Source organism: Megalops cyprinoides, chromosome 2 (assembly GCF_013368585.1).
Source record: "Megalops cyprinoides isolate fMegCyp1 chromosome 2, fMegCyp1.pri, whole genome shotgun sequence".
In the NCBI taxonomy this organism is placed as follows: domain Eukaryota; kingdom Metazoa; phylum Chordata; class Actinopteri; order Elopiformes; family Megalopidae; genus Megalops; species Megalops cyprinoides.
In genome coordinates, this window is record NC_050584.1 from 794,292 (window position 1) to 818,046 (window position 23,755).

The 23,755-nt window shown below is 37.7% G+C and overlaps 1 protein-coding gene across 1 annotated transcript in view; it reads right to left on the minus strand.

Moving 5' to 3' along the window:
* Positions 1 to 1,492: 1,492 nt before the first annotated feature.
* The window catches only part of mindy4 (MINDY lysine 48 deubiquitinase 4), a 36,755-nt gene continuing 14,492 nt past the window's right edge, over positions 1,493 to 23,755 (minus strand). Inside the window, exons 6-18 of the mRNA XM_036521833.1 lie at positions 21,464 to 21,513; positions 18,800 to 18,909; positions 18,526 to 18,642; positions 16,002 to 16,078; positions 15,400 to 15,501; positions 15,117 to 15,180; positions 8,512 to 8,577; positions 6,317 to 6,384; positions 4,793 to 4,856; positions 3,151 to 3,312; positions 2,294 to 2,474; positions 2,104 to 2,182; positions 1,493 to 1,541 (exon numbers count right to left, since the gene is read on the minus strand). Of these exons, the coding sequence (XP_036377726.1) occupies positions 1,493 to 1,541; positions 2,104 to 2,182; positions 2,294 to 2,474; positions 3,151 to 3,312; positions 4,793 to 4,856; positions 6,317 to 6,384; positions 8,512 to 8,577; positions 15,117 to 15,180; positions 15,400 to 15,501; positions 16,002 to 16,078; positions 18,526 to 18,642; positions 18,800 to 18,909; positions 21,464 to 21,513 (1,189 nt within the window). The remainder of the gene's footprint in view (positions 1,542 to 2,103; positions 2,183 to 2,293; positions 2,475 to 3,150; positions 3,313 to 4,792; positions 4,857 to 6,316; positions 6,385 to 8,511; positions 8,578 to 15,116; positions 15,181 to 15,399; positions 15,502 to 16,001; positions 16,079 to 18,525; positions 18,643 to 18,799; positions 18,910 to 21,463; positions 21,514 to 23,755) is intronic.

The following is a 23,755-nucleotide window of genomic DNA, read 5'->3' on the forward strand; positions in this document are numbered from 1 at the left end:
AGGACTTTCCAGACAGAAAACAAAAATATGAAAAAATAGTTACATAATCACCATCTGTACCCTCTCAACAACCACAGACTACCACACCATGAGTGCATTTGATATCAGGCTATATCTTTTTACTATATACCGAAGACTCAACAAAACCTAACACATCTAGAAAATGCTTTATTACATTATATTAGTGGCTCTTACACAGAGCAACGTACATTGCTTACAAAGTTAACAATGTTATCCATTTATACAGCTGGATATTCGCACTGAGGCAATTCTGGGTTAGGTACCTTGCCCAGGGGTACAGCAGCAGTGCCCCAGTGGGGAACTGAACCAGCAACCTTTTGGTTACATGTCCTGCCCCTTACCACAATATTACATTGCTGCTCCATCAACCATTTTATTTTATTGAATATACCACACAACCATTTTATTCAAAACACATACAAGCAGTTAAATTAAAAAGCAGCAAATATTTTAAAAAGGCACTACATGGTAAGAAGTAACATTATGGTTTGTCTGTTAGTGATTTTTAAACAAGAAAACATGTATGTTAAAATTTCCTCATTATACCTATCAGAAACATATCAGGAATTATAATATGAACATAGTTAAAACCCACTGTAAAACTGTAATGACAATCAAAGCCCAGTGGTAAAGCTCCACCATGTACAGGGACGGTTTTCTACACATCCGGCACATACAAAGATCCAAAAAAAAATAATAATAATAAAATAAAGACCATTTTTTCATCACCTTCACATTAAATAAATAAATAAACCCTGTACTTTCCTCTCACTGTCCAGCTGTAATAAGAGCCTTCAATGACTATTTTGGATTAGCAGTGTTGTGTTGATACAGTCCATGAGGAAAAATTACATATAATCAGCTCAGTATCATTTGGCATGATAAAACTATGGCTGTTTCTCCTGCATAGTACCGGTTATAATGGTGTTAGGAACAATACACTTAAAAAACAAAGGTCAGGCAAATGCTGCCCAAAATTCCTGTGTAGGAAAATTAAAGCGGTCTGTGTAAAGCTGCATACTGTAATTTTCCTTTTTGTCAAAAGTCACTAGATGTGTTTTTTTGGAAAACAGCATTTCAAATGCAAGTTTTTAGCATCATTTTCATAAGGCTGATTTATGAAACTCTCAGAGTTGTAGAACACTAGTGTTTTTCCAGACAAAAACACTGAATTAGTTATGGATTTTACTGCTGTGTCCATACGTATTCACTCAGAAATGTGATTTGAACAGATGTGGGTTTAGAGAAACAGGTGCCATTTTAAACCTACACGACTATATACAATCACAATGTTAAAACATTTTCCAGACATTATTTTTCAAATAATTTAATCATCCTTTTCTGAAGCATGTAAAACATGTTATGCATTTTATGTAATGAATATTATGGATAGACAGACAAATTAATGCACTGTGATGTCCAGTTCCAGTTATTTTCTTAGACGATATGCGGAAGTGACTTCAGTGGAAAATCAAAGAATGGGTTCAGTTTCATTCCAATTCACTGTTGCATCTTTCCATCTAGTAATAAAACAAAGTTAAAAAAATGTATAGTAGCATTACATATACCCTGAATAATGTTTACTGCAAAATAATTACAGTACATTTTATTTTCTTCATTACCAAACAAAGCAAATTTTGCCTATATTTTAAGCAACAATGCTAAAACCAAAAACAGTAATTAGAAGGAGCTGTACACTCCCTGTTGGGATAATTTTAGATCTGATTCCTGAAATTCTGAATCAGCAAAACCATTTAAGTAAAATCTTCATTTGAGTGATTCATACATGTTCATCTCAGTTAGCGTCAGTGAGGAAAACTCTTTAGTATGACCTACAGTCACAACAAAATGTGACTCAGAATCAACTTTTAAAACTGCCACATACAAATAAATTAATTCCAAAAGTCTGAATAGGGAGACTATAAATACAATTCATTTTTTGAATGCTGCCATTTAAAATCACATTGTTTCACTATGGACAATTTCCAAAGGGAATCAGCAAACCTGAAAATAGCTGGGTTTCAAAGGTTAAATGGGTTGAATCATGAAACCAAGATGTACAAATTGTACTGATTTACTCACTTGGTCCTTATGCAGTGTTCTAGAGGAGGAATAAGGTCACTGTCAACCTCTTGGGAATGATTCCTCAAAGTTGCTGTGGCTAACATTAGCAAGTAAACAAAAATAAGTGTCATTTTCTTAACCAAATTTTGTAATCTTATTTTAACGTTAGAGATGAGGTCAACACCAATATAGAACAGTGAGTACATACAAATGGTGAGGCGAATTTCCTCCTGCTGATTGGCCAGGCCATCGTAGTAGTAAAGGTCAAACTTCTGCTCCATCCTCCAGTCACTAATTAGCTCTTTGCAAGGACAGAAGAGTACAGTGAAGTGACTCTCACTGCAGACCACCCAGATTGGGAACTTTGGAGTCTTCAAATAGGGCCCAACCTTGTGAGAATGAATCACACACTTTAAAATAAAACCCAAACCTGTCAGTATGTTCTGACGTGGATACACTCTCTTTTGAACGCTTTTGTCACTTCATTTTAGTTTGTTCAATGGAAAATCCAACCATACTTTTTGACCTTATAGAAAGGGAAGGTATTTATGTACAATACTATGTAGACCAGCTGGAAAAAAAATCTTTCTTTAATATATTTACATTTGGAATCATTGGGGGCTGAATACTTTTTCAAGGCACTGTATATTGTTACTGCTTGAGTCGCTACACAAAAAAATACCCAGACTAAACCATAAATCCATTCAAAATTATATACTTTTATAAAAATAAAAAGTTGTAAATTTACCATGTTGGTAAAGATTAAAGAATAACTCAGTGGCCAGCCAGCTTCCCAGACCAAAACTGCCTTAGTATGTTTCTATGTAGTGACTTCCGCAGTTACACAGGAGAAAGTGACAATACACATACAATTGGTCAATTTTATGTAGGAAGTAATGTAGTAAACATACTAAGTTACTTTGAAACTGTCTGGACATGACACAAGCTGTGAACTGCAATGCAAAAGAAAATATAGAAATATGCACCGCCAGGTTTTTGGTTAGTGGTTTAAATGTACATAACTGGCCTTACTGAAAACTAAATCTGTTGTTAAGAAACACTTACCTTGCATATGTTGTAATGTTCAAACAAAGACAACAGTCCAATGTCACTACATTGTTTGATTCCCTTCAGAAGAGTTATGTTTCCATTTCCAGAGTCAAGTTCGATGTCATCATTGAACACATTTGAAACGGCTTGCCCACAAAGCAAGAGGTTTACAAGCTCCTGTTATGAACATTAAATAAGAAACCATGCAGAGATGTGAAAAATACATTACAGTCTCCGAAGATATTGTGTATTTTCTACAAATGAACTTTTAAGGTTGAAGTTTTTAAAATTCAAAATTCTGTGCTTCCAATTTAGCAGGATTTACTTGAATTTAGTGAACTAAAAGGCCTCCTCTTCTTGGCCTATGAACATACATATATACAATATGTATTCACATAATACAATTTTCACACTTTTGGAATGAAGGGATTAGTATATTGGTAAACATGTACATCTACAGCCACTACAGCCACCAATACAACATTGCCCTAACATAAACACATTCAAAAGGGAGCTTGTGAAGTATGTGGAGTATGTGAAGATCTATGATTCTGCATCATTTGTTTTTCTTTTTTCACAGTACATGAGCTGCTTTGATTTTTCAAGTTAAACTTAATATTTAAATCTGTAAGCATCAACAGATGCTGACTTTTAAAAACAAACAACAATGAACCCTTTATAAAAATTTAATGTGTAAGCACACTTTCTAAAGTGAAAATATTATTTAATTAATAAGGAATTAACTAAGTAAGTAAAGTGGAAAAGTGCATCTCTGTCCAGTATTTATGTGCCTCTCCCTATAACACTAGAACATTTGTCTTATCTGAATGGATCTTGTGCAAACCTTAAAGTAATGTTTAAGGCGAAGTCAGCTGAAAGTAGATATGCCGAGAATAAATGAGGAAATTGTATTTTTGTAAATAATTCCATCTCTTCCCCTACTCTATGATCTCACATGTCATTCCCTTGGCAGGTGTTGGAAATGTTAACAGAAAACAGGAAGATGGACAATGTAAAGCTAGAGTTGTAAAAATGCTGAAGAGTTCAGGGAGTACATCTTTGTGTTTCAGAGGATGTAAGGAATATTCAGTGACGTGTCCTGTGGCGTCCCAAAGCCCCTGGACTCCTTGATGTGGTTCCATTTAGATTTTCCTTTTTCGTCAATTTTGCGTCAAACAAAAATTAAAAGCTTGGATGGAAAACAAATGTAACTCCTGTTTGCTCCCACTGACTTCTTTCCTGCCTACCTGGTATTGAAATCAATCTATTGTCTCTTTCCCTTTCAGATCAAATGGTTTGAAATAAATGTCAGTCTCAGGGGAAAACTGACAAACAAATGACACATATAAAAATGTCTGAAATAATTGTAACATCATTTTACGGAGTCATTCAGCGAAAAATCAGAACAATTTGGCCTCATACACTGACACAGAAATTTCAATATTTCAATAGTATAGGATTGCACTGGATTAGGAAGACATATGGTCATACAGTATATGAAAATGTACCATGTCTGAGTCAGCAGCAGGTCATTAGCAAAATGTTTGCTTCTGAAGTTAGCTCATAAATAAAAAGTTGCATTAATTTTTTCATACATTTTCTTCCAGAATAACACCTCTTCTGTAAAAAGATGAGTCCTTTGTCTTTCAACACACACCTGTGAGCAGTAGCCATGAGCTCCAATTAAGCAGTTAGTAGGCACATCAAAATCTGTCCGCACCCTGAAGAGGAAAACAAGGCCTTACAACAAGGAACAGCTTTTCAAGTAATGTTTCAATGAGGGGAAGATGGTCTAGTTGTAATTATATACATATACAGGAAAGACTGATAAACGTATTATCACGGATACTTTGTCATAGATAAAGCAAAAATCAACAGTCTGGGGAATTCAATTCCATCCTCAGAATGCTGGGCCTTTCTTTCACATTTGGGTCAGATTTCCTGGGAGTATGTTCCCAAACATTTGCTGGAAACTTGGAATGTGTATTCATACATCAAAACAAAACTAATTGCTCTAATTGCATGTCTACGTTTCACATCAGAAGACCCAGCCAAGTCAATACACTCTTAATCAAAACAATGTTTGGTTCCCATAGTAAAATTATTTTTGAAGCTTTAAACATAAAATCATACATTCAATGCCCACACAGGGATGCAAACGAGTGTGATCCTTCCATGATTTCCTAGATCATTTCACTATATTTACCATATTCATCTCCTCATTAGAATATATGGAACTAAATGAAATCAGTCTTGTGAAAGTAACTTCTTGCACACATTTTTATTGTGGTTTGCCTAAAAAATTTCTCAATGCCATACTGCATCAACATGACTGAAAAAGCAGGCACAATCTTACACCTTTTCCATGGGTTCTGTGGGCCTGAGGTAAGCCAATATGAGTTATTAAATGGAATATGTATGGCTACAGGTATGTATATCTGCAATGGCACATGCTAATCAAATATGACTAATTACAGCTATTCCTGTTGTTAAAACCACTAAGACGGGCTGATGATCACTTGATAGCTCTTCTCTGCTAATCATATTTATCAGTTACAATTCTGACATGATTGTCTGCAAATCTGTATTCCCAGAGTCTTGAAATGGGGACTTGTGTACATTGAATGATGGTTTATAATTAGTTCTCATACTCCTGAGTGGTATACTGTGTTTGCATTGTGATGCAATGCTGTCTTCTTATGATTTCATGAATAGCGCTGTAAGTGCAGATATAAATAAAGTGTTATTATACACAGCTTTATGTTGCTAAATTATAAAGCATTTAAGTGCAATGTTAAAAATATTCTCAGAAACGTTCTGAATACAGGGTCAGATTTTTCTTTTGTTTTACCAATCTCTGTTTTAAGACTGATTTTTTAATATACCTCTTGAAAATGTACATGTAATACTGTTGTAGCCAATCTCTTCAGAATAAGATCAACAGATACCTTTAATTTGGGAAAAAAGTATCCCAAAGAATATAAAGTAATAGTTCCTCATTAAAAACCCTGTATAGTGTTCAACTTTTGGTATTTTCATGAGAATGTATTTCATTTAAGCATATATGACTAGGATTTTTCTTTGACTTATTTTGATTACACGTAGTAAAAGTAATATCAAATACAACAACCTTATATTCCTCTACTGTCACCTTAGTTATTGAAACATACAAGTAACTTACATTTCAACAGATCTTGAAAGAATAGCTGAAATGGTCAGTAGAATACATCCGGAGGGACCATGCTCAAACTGAAACAAGAAAATTATTCCGCATTATTATGCATTGCACAAATTATTTATGTTTACTGACGAACACAAACAATAAAACGTGTGACAGACAACTCACAATGAAGTAGGAGAGGTGCAGAAGTTACACCTGTCTCTTGGGGGGGAAGTCTCAGTGGTGTTGCTACTGAAATTTAAAGGATTTAAGTCTCATGGACACATAAAGGAGTGACAAAGATCAGGAACTCAAGTGGTCTCATAATTTAAAGTAGATAGATCATATAGTATTTATTCTTTTTTGCCTTTTTCAGGCCAGGCGACTCACACTCGCACAGTGCATATGCCGAGGAGGCGCTCGGGCCAGTCGACTCACACTCGCACAGTGCATATGCCGAGGAGGCGCTCGGGCCAGTCGATTCACACTCGCACAGTGCATATGGCGAGGAGGCGCTCGGGCCAGGTGACTCACACTCGCACAGTGCATATGGCGAGGAGGCGCTCAGGCCAGGCGACTCACACTCGCACAGTGCATATGGCGAGGAGGCGCTCGGGCCAGGCGACTCACACTCGCACAGTGCATATGGCGAGGAGGCGCTCGGGCCAGTCGACTCACACTCGCACAGTGCATATGCCGAGGAGGCGTTTGGGCCAGTCGACTCACACTCGCACAGTGCATATGCCGACTCACACTCGCACAGTGCATATGCCGACTCACACTCGCACAGTGCATATGCCGAGGAGGCGTTTGGGCCAGTCGACTCACACTCGCACGGTGCATATGCCGACTCACACTCGCACAGTGCATATGCCGAGGAGGCTCTCAGGCCAGGCGACTCACACTCGCACGGTGCATATGCCGACTCACACTCGCACAGTGCATATGCCGACTCACACTCGCACAGTGCATATGCCGAGGAGGCGCTCGGGCCAGTCGACTCACACTCGCACAGTGCATATGCCGAGGAGGCGATCGGGCCAGTCGACTCACACTCGCACAGTGCATATGCCGACTCACACTCGCACAGTGCATATGCCGACTCACACTCCCACAGTGCATATGCCGAGGAGGCGTTTGGGCCAGTCGACTCACACTCGCACGGTGCATATGCCGAGGAGGCGCTCGGGCCAGGCGACTCACACTCGCACGGTGCACTACAGAGCGGAGCGGGTGCACACTGGAGGGACAGCTGCTACTCAGTAGGTTCCTGATGAATTGCAGCGTGCCCGAGGAGCAGCGAGACAAGGAAACCCTGGCTGACCTACCCATCCCTATCCCTGATGGAGTAACGCTCATCTGTTCTGCCACTGTGGGTCCCCGGTCAATGTCAATGACACGGCTCAGAACGACCCTATGTCATGGAGCTCAGCTTGCATCCAAAGTGAACACCTTAACCACCATTTATGGTTTGTGGCAAGCTTTCAGTACTGCTCCTTTTTTAGAATACCTGACAGTCACTTCTTCTTTTCTGGTGCATATATAATAAGCCTGCTGATCTATGTGGTGTGGGGGAGTTGAAGAGAGCTTAGTTGGTACTAAACTAGTGACTTTATGCTAATTTTTGACAACCACCAATGAATAACCCATCATTGGGTTACACACTCTACAGGAAACAAGCAAGGTGGTGGTTTTAGGTAAGTCTTATGTAATGAGCATAATCCTCCATATGAACACCAATTCACGGAGTAAGCCAGACATCAAATAATATCTGTGGCTATACGTGCAGTATTGTCATGAATCTAATCTTACCAATCTTTTTATCGATGAGGCTGACCACTGAAGTTGATGTAGCATGCAGAATTTATGGATGTTCCTGTGTTTTGTGATTTTGTGTCACAAACAAATTTAAAACCATGAGACCTAAACTCACTGAATTGATGTTTTTTAATCACTCAAAGAAAACTGGCTGGAATTTACAATGTCTTCTGCTATGTGATGCTGTTGTCTTTTAAGATACAAACAAGCATATTTGAAAAATACACTTTTGATTCAGCCATGTAGGCAGCCTTTAAAAGACATGATGGACTGATCAGTTAAATCAGTCTGGGAAAGTAATAACAGCTGCATATACAATAAAAATAATACATCAAAGAAATAAACTATTGAACATGAAGAAATTACCACAATTGTATCTTTATTTCATTGTACTTTACCTGCACTATGTGCTGCTCCAGGAGCAACTTTAAGTCCTCAAAGTTTTGTACCTTATGGAATGTAAGCTAAAATAAAAAGGAAAAAAATCATTACCTAAAACTGGAAGAACACTGAAATACCAACTTTTTAGCACACACAAGCACAAATGCATACAGCAGAAAAAAATGTTCTGGTTGTCTCTCTGGACTCTGGACAATAATGTATGTAAATATACATATTATGTACAAATAAACATTGCATCAAATTATAGAATCAGACAACTTGTTTAAGTTCTGCCTAGTGCAAACAGTTTCTTCGAGTTTTGAAGGCCTGGGCATTTGAAAGGATAAAATCTGTGGATGGTGTGAAACTTAGTTAGCCTTAGCTTCACCTAGTGCACTTCACAACCAACAAGGGAGACTGTATACACCAATTAATGCAGGCTTCTTTAAAGAGCTGCCAATAAAATTTAAGAAGCATTTTGAATACATTCAAAATACTTCACATTGCATTCATAAAGGCTGCATGAACCACAAATCTGCATTTGTTGATGAATCCAAATTGTTCTTTATTTTTTATTTTTATTTTTATCTTCATCTATTAATTCATTGACTGGTTATAGTCTTATCTTATCTTCTTCAATTACCAAGGCATGTACAGCACATAAAATCAATCAGTTGTTTGATATTTCAAAAAAAAAACTTTACATTACCATATTTGGCAAGTCCGTCCCTATAAAATCAATATCAATGAAATAATTGGATTGGATGAAATAAAAATGGATTTTGAACACCTTTTTTCAAAATGGTCATTTAAGTAGGTTTATTCATTTTCCTACTGCTATGCTAATTAAACTCTTCTTAATGTATACTCTATCCACTAGAGTTGCTTTGGACTTCAGGAATTAGCCTTAGCAATTTTGAAAGCCAATGAATATGAATTATATACCTACAGAATAAACAGTTAAATTGTTAAAACGTAACAGGTTATATCTGCACCACTCTAAGGTATGCGCAGATGATGAAAATGAATTGCTTATGATAGCCATTGATAGTCCTTTTTCAAACTGTCAAAATAAGTATACATTGTCAAAATTGTCAGTGATGGTGTAGGTGAAAATACTGTTCAATTGCTTTTGTGAAATTCAAAATGGCAGAAAATGAGCCCCTGCCTTCCTAAAGCGTGCATGGTCCTGTGTGTCAATGATAGTCTTAGAGATGTTGTATTTTACAAAAAAGTAAATACATGTAAGTACATTTTGCAAGTTTTATGCGTTGCAAATTTGTCATGAAAGCCAAAAAACATTGCTTATTGTGCCACCACAAGGCCAACCTGATGCCAGATTAAGTGTGTGTACTATTCTTAAACATCTTTTCAAACAAATTTTTTTGTTTGAAAAATTGATTCCAAAATGTCACAAAGAATACTGAACTTTTTACATGAAAAAATTGCTTTGAATCATTGCCCTTAATGGATTGGCTCATGAGAGAAATCTGTAAATATCTTTTAAAGATACCCAAACAAGAAATTAATCCAAGTCACATGTCAATATGCCTGTTTCAAGAGTTCTACTGCCAAAATGATTAAAATTTAATGGCTGGTAGGACCCATATTTTTAAAATATATCAACATCACATTCTGAGACTTGCTTGCATGGGTTGTGAAGGACACATATAGGAAAATTCATACTAACATCACAATAAAAACTGATTTGCACAATCTATGTACAGCAAATAGTGCAACTGATCACCTTATTCTTGAGCAACTGCTTCTTGAGCAGTTGAGCTTGTTCTTGGAAGGCAATCCCAGATGAATTGCTGCTAGCCCTAGTTAGATGCTAGACAATACTGAATGCCAGTTTCTGTTTTTCAGAGTTTTGCTGAGTTTTATCAGAATTACAACCACAAACAGCCTGGGAGATACTGCAAGCCACCAAGCCTAATTTGGAACAAATGCACGGTCTCCTTTCCCATGTCCTGTCCCTTGTATTCCTCACTATCTCTCCAACCTCTTGCTCTCTCTTGCTTTGTGTGTAATGTCTATAGTCAGGATCTGAAATTAATTTTTGGTACACCAGCCAGGGTAGTTAGTAGATGAAAAAATTCAACAGTTACATTTTTTTTTCATAAGCCAAAATAAGTTACTGCATTAAAAAAAAAAAAAATTGTACAGGACTATTGTGTAACAATGCAACTAGTATGTGCAGTTCAAGTAAAGACAAATTTAATTCAAAATAAGCACTCTGATTTCAACGTCTTCATCAGACTACTTGTCATTAAACAATATATTTTATAAAAACCACAGATATGTGAAGAAATTATGATATTTTTCTGAATCAACCCTCCATGGAATTTTCATATTACAGCTGACATTAATCTTCCTCAATGAACAACGCTTTTCATTCCTGTATGTGTTCCACAGTGACAGGGCTTTCTTTTCCTCCAATCTACAAAGAGGTTATTCCGTTATTAGTTATAACTTGAAAATTCATTGATAATTAGCGTGGTTGCCCGAAGGACAAGCACACTACTGTTCTTGTGTCCCTTATTATTATTATTATTTATTCTTTTTCTAGCTAATGTTCCTATGGCTCAATTGGTAGAGCATGGCACATGCCAAGGTTGTGGGTTTGATTCCCAGGGAACACACATAATAACAAACTGTATACCTCCAATGTACTGTAAGTTACTTTGGATAAAAGCATCTGCTAAATGAATAACTATAATGGTAGCTCCAACTCCGCATAAACCATTTGTGCTGCAGATGCCAAACCAATGCCAAATCGACTGGCTCTACATGCATGAATCATACATAAAAATGTAGGAAAAATTCTGATTCTGACAATGCCTTCAGACCAGCGCTGTGACGAGCGGTTTTTGAGTTATGAGCCTAATTAGTCGCAGAGTGCTGCAGCCGCTCTAAGCCACATGCTTAGCCACAGGCTGCAGAGCTGCGTGAGACACAGAGGGAGGGGGATGGCCCATAAGACAAACAGATACAAAAACTTTGGACACGTGCTTATGCACATACACGTTAATTCACACACATATATGCAGTCAGAGAGATTGAAAGGCAGACAGCAGCTCCAATAGTGATATTAACCCTTTCGCATGTAAGTTATAAAATATTTCCAACTGCCCCCCAGTGTGACTTATTTCAGTTCGTCAGGGCCGTGGGAAGTAAGGGTGCTGCGGGTGCTGCAGCACCCCCTGTTGGACAAGGCAGACATCACAGCACTCTCTGCCAGATGCAACAAAAATAAACATATTAAAACATTTTAAATAATTCTCCTGTTGTTATTTTGAGGACGTTTTACGAAATAATTAGCAATACTGAATAATTATTAATTATCAAAATAACGCCAAGCATCATGGTCAACGGACGTCACGTAGCCTAGTCATCAAGTAGCTAGTAATGTTGCATCATTCAAGGTAGCTAGCTATCACAATGGCACAGAAATGAATTTCGGATTTCTTTGGTAAACCCCCAGCTTCTAAAAAGAGCACAACGGAAGACCAGCGGATCCAGGAAAGCATCCCGTCGCTGACCAGCACTTCCAGTGGCGGCTGGTGAGCTGGAAACAGGGGAAGCCAAAACGCTACCTTTAAATCTATCATTACTTTCAACTTGTCCCCCTTATCCTCCTTGATTAACAATAAAACAAATAATTCACAGAAAAATCGACACCAACCGCTTAATTCAAATAATTGATTATGCTCGCCAAACAGCGCAGATTGTCTGAAATGTGTGTGCTATTGCGAAAGCTGCAGCATGAGATTTTTTGTTTGAGATTGCTGCTGTTACTGCTCTGCTGTCTTTCTGACACCGCTTTTATTTATTTGTCTTATTTTCTTTTAAGTACACCTGGAGAGGTCATGCAAAATTTCATTGTACCTGAGCATAATGACAATAAAGATCATTCTATTCTATTCTATTCTAAACTCCCCTCAACTTTACTCCTGAATTGTGAAAAGTGTCTGAATTTCTCTGAAGCCTGTTAGCTATCTGTAGATATGCGTAAATATTTCACTCACTGGGGACAGAATAGCAAGTGACATCAAAACTCACAGCAATAGCCTACCCAACAAACAAGCTAACCACCCAACAGTCCAAACAACATACATAGGACAGTGACAATACACACACTCGCTTACTTTCCACGACCATCTAAATGTAGCCTACATTTCATGTCTTAATCTGTTATGAAAACAATCAATTGGCCCATCCTACACAAATGGCCTTCTTTTGTTATTGATGAGGGGACTGGTTCAAAAATAACTGCACCACTCCAGCAGCAGTGACCCTCATCACTCCACCCTCACCACTAATGCAATATGGTCCATATATTTTGCCAGACATGAACATTTTGAAGATTAATGAACATTTTGGCTGAAGTAGACTCTTCCTCACGCCAGCAGTCCAACAACAAAGCTGGGTGATATGTCGTACTGATTCCGATTACAGACACTAAAATGAGAAGGCACAGCACTAGCTGACATTTTTACTTTAAGTGCACTTTTAAGCAATGACTGACTCGTATTTTGGAAGCGTCTTTGGAAAGATCTTTTACTCAAATATATAATGCTTTACATTACATTACATTATATTAATTTAACAGAAGTTCATAACCAGAGCAACTTCCAGCACAATAGAACATAAGTGTATCCATTCAAGTTGAATGAACAACAGTGTCAGACCAGGCTAACAACACAGTGAGTGTGAGCATATAACACTATTCAAACCCTAGCCTTCCACCAAGCAGTACAGTACATTTCGGTTCGTTACGTAACGGTTTGGTACGGTAAACCCTGGTACGGCTTGTGTCTCCACTGCCAACCGTACCCTACTTAATAGGTAGGGCGTATGCTGGATGGCGATTGCTGCGTCAGCTAGGTAAGTAGCGTGACATCATAAAAGTGCGTGAGGAACGCAACACAGCAGAGACGGTTGATGATCTTTTGTGTTTGTATTAGGGCTGTTAACGCTCGTTCGCAATTAATCTGGAAACTTTAACGCGTTAATGTTTTAAGACAAATTGATCATATTATCAAGCTTGACTGCAACTTCCTTCCATAATTCCGCGCGGATATTTACCTGGCTGAATTACTGAAAGGCATGGCAAACGCAGATGTGCTGAACGGCAAATTTTGTTTTAACCCTTTCGCATGTAACTTATTTGTAATTTGTTATAGGCAACAGCAAAAGACAGTAAACAGTGGTTTATTTTTATAGGATACCTCAACATTCCAAGTAGACTTAACAGGCAAAATATTTACGTAGAGCTGAGCCTCTGCATCCAACACAGACTTAATATTATAATTATCACGTCTGTAACTGAAGTCAGTAGCAGTTGTCAGTTTTATTTTTGAGCCAGTCCCCACATCAATAACAAATGCAAGCAATTTGTCTCAGATGAGTCGATTAAGTTTTCATAACAGATTATTATACATCAAACGTAGGCTATTTTTGAGCCAGTCCCCACATCAATAACAAATGCAAGCAATTTGTCTCAGATGAGTTGATTAAGTTTTCATAACAGATTATTATACATCAAACGTAGGCTATATTTGGAAAGCAAGGTTGTCAATTGTCACTGTTATTTTCATATGTTGCAAGGACTGCTGGGGTTCGCAAGCTGACTGGATTCTGTAGACTACTGCTGTGATTTTTGATGTCATTCATTACGGCTGCAAAAAGAGTCCACCCATCTCTAAAACGTTAGTTGTACTGTGAATGGATGAATGTGCAATTGAAAGGTTACAATGAACAGAAGTAAGGAGTGCATATGTAAACACTAGTTTACTCTGTGACATTAACATGAAAAAAACAAGGATGTCTCAACAGCCCGATTGGTATGTTAGCTATCTTGGCAATTGAACAGTCAATCCAGCAGCATAACATTAAGGCTTTAATGTATCACGAAACCAGGCTGGGTTCTCTTAAGAAAACTAAAATCCATCTACACATTTACATCCTCTATACTGGCCTTATAGTCAAATGAAGAAAATGAGTTTCCTGAAGTAGCCTTCCTGTGAAGTAGCTGCCCCCAGATTGCTCCTGTTTTGACTCTGTGAAATGTCAATGCTCAATTGAATATTAATTCAAATATCAATGTCGATAGGCAGGTTTTTGGCTGTGGCATTCAGTTTAACCAATTGTTGGTTGAGAATATTATTTGTCTTATCCTACCTACAACAGGTACCCTCAATGGACTGGCTTTGTATTGTTGTCTGCTATAGACTAAAACAGTACACATACACTGAAGATTTCTCGTCACAGCATTTGTATGCCTGCCATTTCTAGGTTCCAATTTCATATTTTTCTCATTTTCTTTTAGGCTGCTTTGTTCAGGTATAATGTTAATGCCTACAGATTCTCAAATTACACAGTGAAAAAAGTATAAACAGTACTACACAAATAAAAGTTGTATTATTATTATCATTACAGCTGTCAATAAATACTGACATCCAAACTGTCGGTGTGCAGGCCAAGTTTCAAAATCAAAACCATTTATACCAATTATTAATCAAAAGTACTAGGGTGGTTGTGTTATCTCCTGTTGTGTTATGATTTCTGCTATGGCTAAATGACAAACAGTAAACAATGAATTTTTCTACCATCGTACCATTTCCAGAATTCCCTCAGATTTATACCTTCCTGTAGGGATGAAATGTTGTCTTCCTGACGATCTGTAACACACAGAAACCAGAAAAGTAAATGAATAGCTGAAAAGGACTTCATATTATTCTAAAACCTTATGTTGTTTCATTGAAATCTAATATATTTGCATTTTTATAATTTTTTTTTTTTAAAAATACATTTATATCCCAGGATAGCTCATATTTTGAAATATATTTTGAAGTACTTCAAAGTCCTATAGAAAAAGTATTCAAATATCATAAACTTACATTGCAACAGTTGCCGTTTTCCCTTCTCCTGCTCTCCATAGGATTTCAGCCATAGCTAAAACAAGGCATCTGCTTCGTGCAACATTTGAAGCTTGCAATTTCCTATAAATATAATAAATGCAACACACAGATTTTAACACAGAAAGCCAGACAAAGAAAGAATTCGATATCACTTCAATGTTTTGCATAATTAACCATTTTTCATGTCTATACAGTATGATTAAATATTGTCAAAGCTTCCTATGTCACAGATATTTTCAGTCAACAAGGATTTCAGTATGCTAACCTTTCAAATGCAAAGTCGTGCTTTTCTGAAAATCTGACAGCATTTTTTATATTAAAACAACATTGTTGTCATCCAATCCAAATAAACATGGAAAGTATCCTAAACACAACAAAGGGTTAAGTCTTCTCCATTTCACTGTTGGCTGACAATATTCACTTTCCAAAAGCCTGGAACAACAGCTAAATCCTGAAGAGCAAATAAACAGCCAATTCCTTTGACAGAAGCATAAGAGCTCCACAATGCCATACTTTGAATAGATTTTGCTGGGCTTCCAGTATGAAACTGGGTAATGGTATTTGGTGAATTAAGAACTTACTGACAGTTTGTCTCTTCAAACAGAAGCTTTTGCAGAACACAGGCCTGGACTGAAGCCAACACTCCACAGGGGCCACCCTGGAAAAACAATATATCCTTATTACTTGAGTGTTGTCTTTTTTTCAACAAGATACTGAAAATTCAACTGCAATTTACACAGTGACATAGCAAGTTCTGCCTTCTTGAGTCTTACAGAAGAGATGCACTTCAAAAGGAGAAAAAATGATCCAGTAATTGTTTTTTGCTCTTTTCTGTACCATGTCATTGATGCTTCAAATCACAAAGTCTCCAAACTGATCTTGAAATATTGCTAGAATTATCCTTTTCTATTTCAGAAAAAGGGTCAGTAAAAGCTGGTGGACACATTACTATTTACTCTCAGCTTTAGCACTTTTGCAATAAATTTGCTACAATTCTTGCATAAATTCAGTACCAGCACGCTGAAATTGTACCTCAGCTTTACCCCTATGATCACGTGGTGTGTTAGATCCAATGAATATTTGCTCGTCTGCACACTTCATGGCGAAATGGATTCTTTATTTGTACTGGACTTGCACCATTGGGCTCTTTGCATAATCAGCAAATTAACTGCTTTTTATTGCTTTCTTTTATTGCTTTCTTAAGAAAAATGATGCTGGCTCTGCCGTGTCCTCTGCAGTAACTGCAGTGGAACTATACATTAAGATGTGGTAGGAACATGACCATTCATTTAGTTCATCCACAAACCTGCTACAACAACACAACAGAAACACAAAAAGTAGAATAAAACAACTAAGAAGCATGACAGAGATGGTTATGGGTTTGACTTAAAGGGCATTAGCAGAAATCTTCACGGCAAGATCTGACCCAAGCACAGAGGTGAGGACAGGGCAATGTGGTACAACAGCACAAAAAAACTGATGCAGGTGAGGGTGGCAAGTGCTATGAATGTAGCATGTAATGTAGCATGTAGCGTCTGAAATAATAACAGCCTAACAGACATAAAAACTCCATAAATATAGTGGGCAACTGGTATTTATTTTAAATGTTACACCAAATTCAACTGTTTTGTGACGGGTAGGTTCTCCATTAACCTCATTACTAATGGAATAACTGCTCTAAAGAATGTTTTCATACAACTCATGGTTTAATTATTTAAGTAATTTAATAAATCAGAAACCCACTGTTGCATCCAAACCATAGTGTCAGTAGTGTTCTTGGACTATACAAACAATGTTCTCTGTATCAGCATTAAACACAATAATACATGGCTATGGATTGTGAAGTGTGTTAGTGTGTTGGTTATGTATCAATCATGCTAAAATATCTATCTTGTCCCTGTTAAAGTAAAAATGATGGGAAATGAAATGCTGTATTATTCTACTATTAACCCTATGCCCTGTCTTGTAGGATCTGTAATAAGTATCCTCACATGCCATATATAATTTTGTTCAGAACCAATTTCTCTAATGTAAAATGGCATTAAGGAGCATGACCATGACTTGAGAAATCTGATATTTCATTTTATATGAGGTAGAAGAATAATCATCAAATAATAATCATTGCATTTTCTCTTGTCATCTACATAGTCAGCTTAGCTAAGAGAGATGTACATCTGAAGACACTTCTGCTATCAATAGGTGCAAATTGTGGCTTTGCTGTATACAATCCTGTCGTTTACTGATATGCGATTAAAAATCACATCAGACTCATGTTCTGGTACATAGCAAAAAATGTCCTAATATCCCATGAAAGACCAAAATATTAAACAGAGATAATTGGAGTTCTTTTTGAAGTAAACAGGACAACCGCCCGTGATGCAAAATATCGACAGACTGCTGCTTTTGCTGAACCAATTTTATGGTTACCATTGATGTATTCGACACACTGAAAACAAAAAGCCTCTTGTACACAGGAAAATGAGGTATTCTGATATGGCCACAATTTGAGGCGTCTGGGTTGTAAAGGTTAACAGGGTAACATATATACTATTTTTTAATACTTATTCCTTTTAAACAATCCTTTTTAGAATCACCAATTGCACATTATGCTTATCTCACCACAACCACCTCTATAGTTGTGAGGGTGCGTGGAAGGGAGACCAATATAATTCTATGATACATTTGTAGGTGCCACTCCATCCCTATTCCCAGCAGAACAATGACAATTTATTACACCACTGTAGGCTCCTGGTCATTGATGGCAGGTGAAATTGCTGGGTGAAACCCAGGCTCACATGCACTCAAGACAAGCGCTTCGCCGACTGAGCCACTTGGGAGCCCACAGCTGCAATTTTTACCAAATGCTAATATGAATTAGCAAAATCCACTACGTGTATTTGCAATCTGCATTATTTATTTGTACCTTTAGAATACGGCCCCATACTACACAGTCCTTGCACTAAAATCCTTCTCTTCCGGCTCAATGATCTGTTGAATGAACACTATTTCTGCACAGACAACAGCAGCATAATACTGTATCATACACCCCCATACCCTGTTCACAATTAATCATTTCAAATGCATAATTACAGTAAAGGTAACTACCTTTTTCTGTACAATACCATATCTAACAGCAGGGATGTCTGAAAATGTAAAACTCTGAGCTTTCCATTCTTCATTGAAACACTTCATGCTAGAGCCAAAGAGGACCTCCTTTAGGGCCTGCAATAAAAAAATAAGTCACTCAGAAGGTCAAAACACATTTAAATAAAATAAAATAGAAGGATGTGATTTATTCAACTACATTTTCTACCAAAAAACATGAAATAAATTATACAATAAATGATAATAAATATAAATATAATAAATAAACACTTACAGTAGCAGTGTCCTGATCAATAGGATGTGAACTGACAGGGGTCTGAGGGTCACAGGAAAAGACAGGTACCCAGGACACCTCACAAAGCTCCTCTTCGGCATTGATATCATCTGCTAATCCATAAAGCCAGTTATTTAATTGCAATTACTGAGACTTTTGCATTTAAATATATTTAAATATATAAACATGAAATATGATACAGTATTTCAGGACACTTTAGGATAAATGTACATTTGGAAAACAATTACCACAGTGCACTTCTAAAAATCATTCAGGTTTTATCGGTACTGTGCATTTTTTTCCACATCCTCACTTCAGTATTTTTCAGTTTTTGGGATCCAGGCTTAACTTGCACACCCAAAGCGACGTACAAAAGTGCATACAAAGGGCAAACAGACACAGGCACAAGAGCAAGATGTGTACAGGTCATACAAAGCAGATAGTGCTGAGGCTGAGCACAAGGTCAGTGTAGCGAGGCAGAGCTAATCTGATCTAAGGATACATATATCAAATGCAAACAAGGGACGAGGAAGTACCGCTATGCTACCTAGGTAAAACGTGCTACAAATACAAGGTGAGAGACAGAGCTACAAGTACAAGCCAAGAATCTTAGGTCAATAACATCAAAATGGCAAGGGTGTCAGTCCAGGTAGAGTCTGAAGAGGTGTGTCTTTAGACCACGTCTGAAGGGTTGGATTGAAGAGATTGTTCTCAGGGGGGTGGGAAGTTCATTCCACCATTGGGGGACACTTTAATACAATGTTGCTGTGATTGCAATCTGAGACGGAGATGCCCTGCTGTTGCTCCAAGGTAGACAAAGGTGGGCTTCTGTCATGACCATCATCATACGGGAGCTTGCAGTGGCAACAGCACAGCTATGAACAGCTATGAGCTATGTTTCTGACCTCCCAAAACCCAGACTCAACTATGACAATAGGCCTATTAAAGTGATTAATGCACAGGAATAAATGATCCATTACTCCAATATTTTATTCAATTATTTGAAAATTACCCTTCAACACAAATTGGATAGAACAATTGGAATCACCAATTGTTCTATACTAAGGCTCACCTCTCCACAGCACTGTCTATCATAAGGCAGAAGCACTGAAGTGAGATGAAAGTAATCCTCTTACACACCTGCACACATCTAATGGCTATTTATCACACTATAGGTCCCACAGTGAATCACCGTGAAGAAATTACCATGTTGGATAAGTGCATCACCACTGGCGTCATCTGAGCAACTTGCTGGCACTGCACAAGCAATTAGAGTGTGTACCAGTGGTGAAACAGGTGACTGTAGCCTAAGGAACCCACCATGCCCCAGTGGACTAGAGCTAATTGTATTCCACAAACACTGATGCTCAGACATTGTTGGTAAATGACCCAATTCAGAATGAAACCCAGATCAGAACTGTAGGGCTGAGTAATATGTTGATTGAGCAATTTAAATGGCTGAGCCACTCGGAAATAATGTTTTTAATCTGTAAGGCTGGGAATACCCTGTATGATTTTACAACAATTTTGTAACTCTTCATTTGTGGCCAGTCATTTTTTAAGGTAGTAGTGATATCTTTTAGCAAGGATTAGGCATCAGTACTTGCAGTTTGATGAGGTCAACAACATATGATTAATTGTCCATGTGTCCTTCCAACCATATTACGGTGCTCCACTGAAAAGTCTGGCATTTTTTGTCATTGCTCATGTAGTAGACTAGACACTTCCAAGTGACCACTGTCACTAGCATAACAGAAGCTTAGAGTACAGATCAAAACACATAAAAAAAATAGCAGTCTCTTTGATATCTCATGTAACTGTCTGAAAAGGTTGTGAAAGAGGCAGAAAAAACAGCTGCTGGAGAGAAATAGCAGTCACACTTCACAAGCTGTTAAATAAATGCAAAATAGGAAGCTAGCTTAAAGCTAATGAAACAATGGCATTTCTAGCCATATAGGCAAGGAGGTGAGTTGACAGCATTGACAAACTTCTGCCTGTTCACCCATATGTGGGTGTATGAATCAGTGTGTGAGGGAAAAGTACAGCAGCTAGACTATGGATGGTTAGCCTACTATTAGCTTTTCAGTGCAAAATACTGCCAATAGGCTGTTACTCCTTGGTTGCGGTAAAGTCATGTATCGTCAGACAGCGTACCCGCCATCATGTCAGCGATTTGGAATGCTCTGTTAAAAATAAAAACGTAAATAAACCTGCTGAACTTCACACAGGTGACATAATTCTTAGAATTTAGAATGAGAATAAAAAGTACCACCCTCAACAAGAGGTGTCTTTTCCATATTTGCCTGTTTTGTCAGCATTGGCAAAATTTGCAAATAAGTCAACTCACGATACTATTAAATTGGAAACCAAGCAGCACTTTGGGTTTCTATATAGCTACATGACAGTTGTTGTTACGATTACTCTTGCTCATGTAGCAGCAGAACAGGTAGGTGAATGACTAAACTGAGTGTCAAAGAACATTAAGAAATTCAGACCCCTGTTTTAGAATTAATGCCTGATGTGACATAATACAAGGCAGGACTAATGGTTATTAGGGGCTGGCCTCTACACTCTAAGCTCTTGTAGTATTAAATAAAAACACAAACATAACATTTTTGGCAAACACTGAAATGTGGATAATTTCATGTGTAATGGCAAACATACCTAATATCATGGTGGTCATCTGAAGATCATCCACAGTAGCTGCAGTATTTCTGAGGAAAAACAAAAATATTTATTCATTTACTTATTTTCACACAAAATATTTCACAAAATTGAGAAAAAAAACGGATACCCCATGTAATTTGGAAAATCATACCCTACGTAACTACGTACAGCACTGCAGTTATGGTCTGGGAACTAGAGCTGACTAGGTGAGACACTGCTATTGTACCCTTGCCCATTCCTTTATGTGAATTCAGTTCACAAAATTCAGTTGAAGAAATGGGTTATTTATAAAGTGGCGTTAGGATCTACATTCTATTGCACATTTACGTACTTGCTCAAACCACGTCAAATACAGAGCTATATGGTCTATCTGGTCCACACCAAATGGTCCACAGGAACTGTCTTCGAACAAAGGGTCATCATCATATCAATGCATGTAGTTCACTGTCATGCCACTCTGCCAAAATGCAATCAACAACTGTTGAGCTATGGCCTACTCACACCTGGGTATTTATATAAGTGCTCATCTGAGCATAGACAGTCTTAGTTTGGGCACTGTTTGAGTGCATAACTGGCTCCTGGGAAATAAACTTTGTCTCTGCTAGACCGGTCTCATCTGATTCATGCTTCTGTCCATTCCACAAAATAGAGCCTCACATCTGGGGCTCGTCTGGGATATACGACTGGAGGATCAGACATCCGGACCCCTGGATTGGTTCAGGCACCCCTAAAAAGAGGTAGGCAACATTCCTATCAGTTATCCTCTTCTTAGTATTATCCACCATTCCATCCGGTCAGGTCTGTCTGTGACACAGTCCGTACATCAAGTGAGTGAACTGTTTTTTTTGTGTTCTACGTTGATAACCATATCCATCCAAACTTCTAAACTGTTGTGAGACTAGGTTTATTCCCCAGTAGTTAGGGGTTAGAATCCCAGTGGTCTTTCTTTTTATTGTTTGTTTGTCTGTCCTAAGGGTTAAGAGTCCCCAGATTCACAGATTCAGATTCCCCACAGATTCTGTCTGGGTTCGAGTCCCAGTGGTTTTTATTTTTATTATTATTTGTTTGTCTGTACAGATATATCAATAATTTAGGGTATTATTGTGAATCAAGTCTCCATGAGATTACAACTGCATGACAACTGACATTCATCTTCTTCAATGAGCAATGCTTTCCACTCCTGCAAGTGCTCCACAGTGACAGGCCTTTCTTTTAATCCAATCTACATCAATCTATCAATTTTGATTCAAACTTTTTGATAGCTCATTGTAATTCACTCTGTAATGCATTCATTCTGTCTATATCATAGGGTTCATAATGTAAAGTAGAACTGTACTGTATTTTCGAAAGGCAGTTCACCTATATATTAGATATATACATTTAACAGACACTTTCATTCATGTGGGATGGAGTATCATGCCAAAGAGGGCAGAGGAACAGAGAGCGGTAAAAAATGTATAGTTCAAGTGAGATTTGACACCACCCACCACAGGGGAAATACATTGGTCTGGAGTCATGTATTTTAATCTTTGCATTAATAACCCACCCAACAGACTGCATTTATAGGAACACTTCCAGGTCAGCACACTTCCCCCACAGTTATTGCATACCAACAGCGATTTCTGCATTCCAATTATCTATGCTTGATTAAAAACTTGCTCCCTCCACTCCGTTCATACAGAAGCATGGGAGAGTTTCCAACATATCCCATAAAAAGGCCAATGCTTTTAAATCAATGTGGGGGGGGATGGAGGGCTTCCCACAGCACCTGCTGTTCAACTGAGGGACAAGTGTTCTTGTGGACAAAGTAATTTGTTGATGGTACATATAGTGATAACAAACAACATCATCATGCAATTATGATATTGTGGTGTTGTTTGTCAAAAGTCTCCCGAGTTATGGTACCACATGCCATACTTTTTTAATATGAAAGAAATGTGCACAATGAAAATGAATAGTGTGCAGTTTGATATTCCTAATTGCTAACCAACACAACGGAAAATTTCCATCACACAAGGGAATTGTTTAAAGATTATTAGCAGTTGTTGTTTTAAAATTGTAATATCTGACATGAGAAATCACGCTCACTTATTGCAGGGGGAATGGGTGAATTACATAGAACAGCACTGCTGCTTTAACTGCTGCCATCCAGAGTTTACCCACCTATTTACCCTACTTATCCCTGACCAGATTTGTTATACATTGCTGACAGCTTAAACTCGATAAAGATAATATGCTCAACTTCCTTTCAAGAATGGAAATGGATAAGAAAACAACAACATTCTGTTG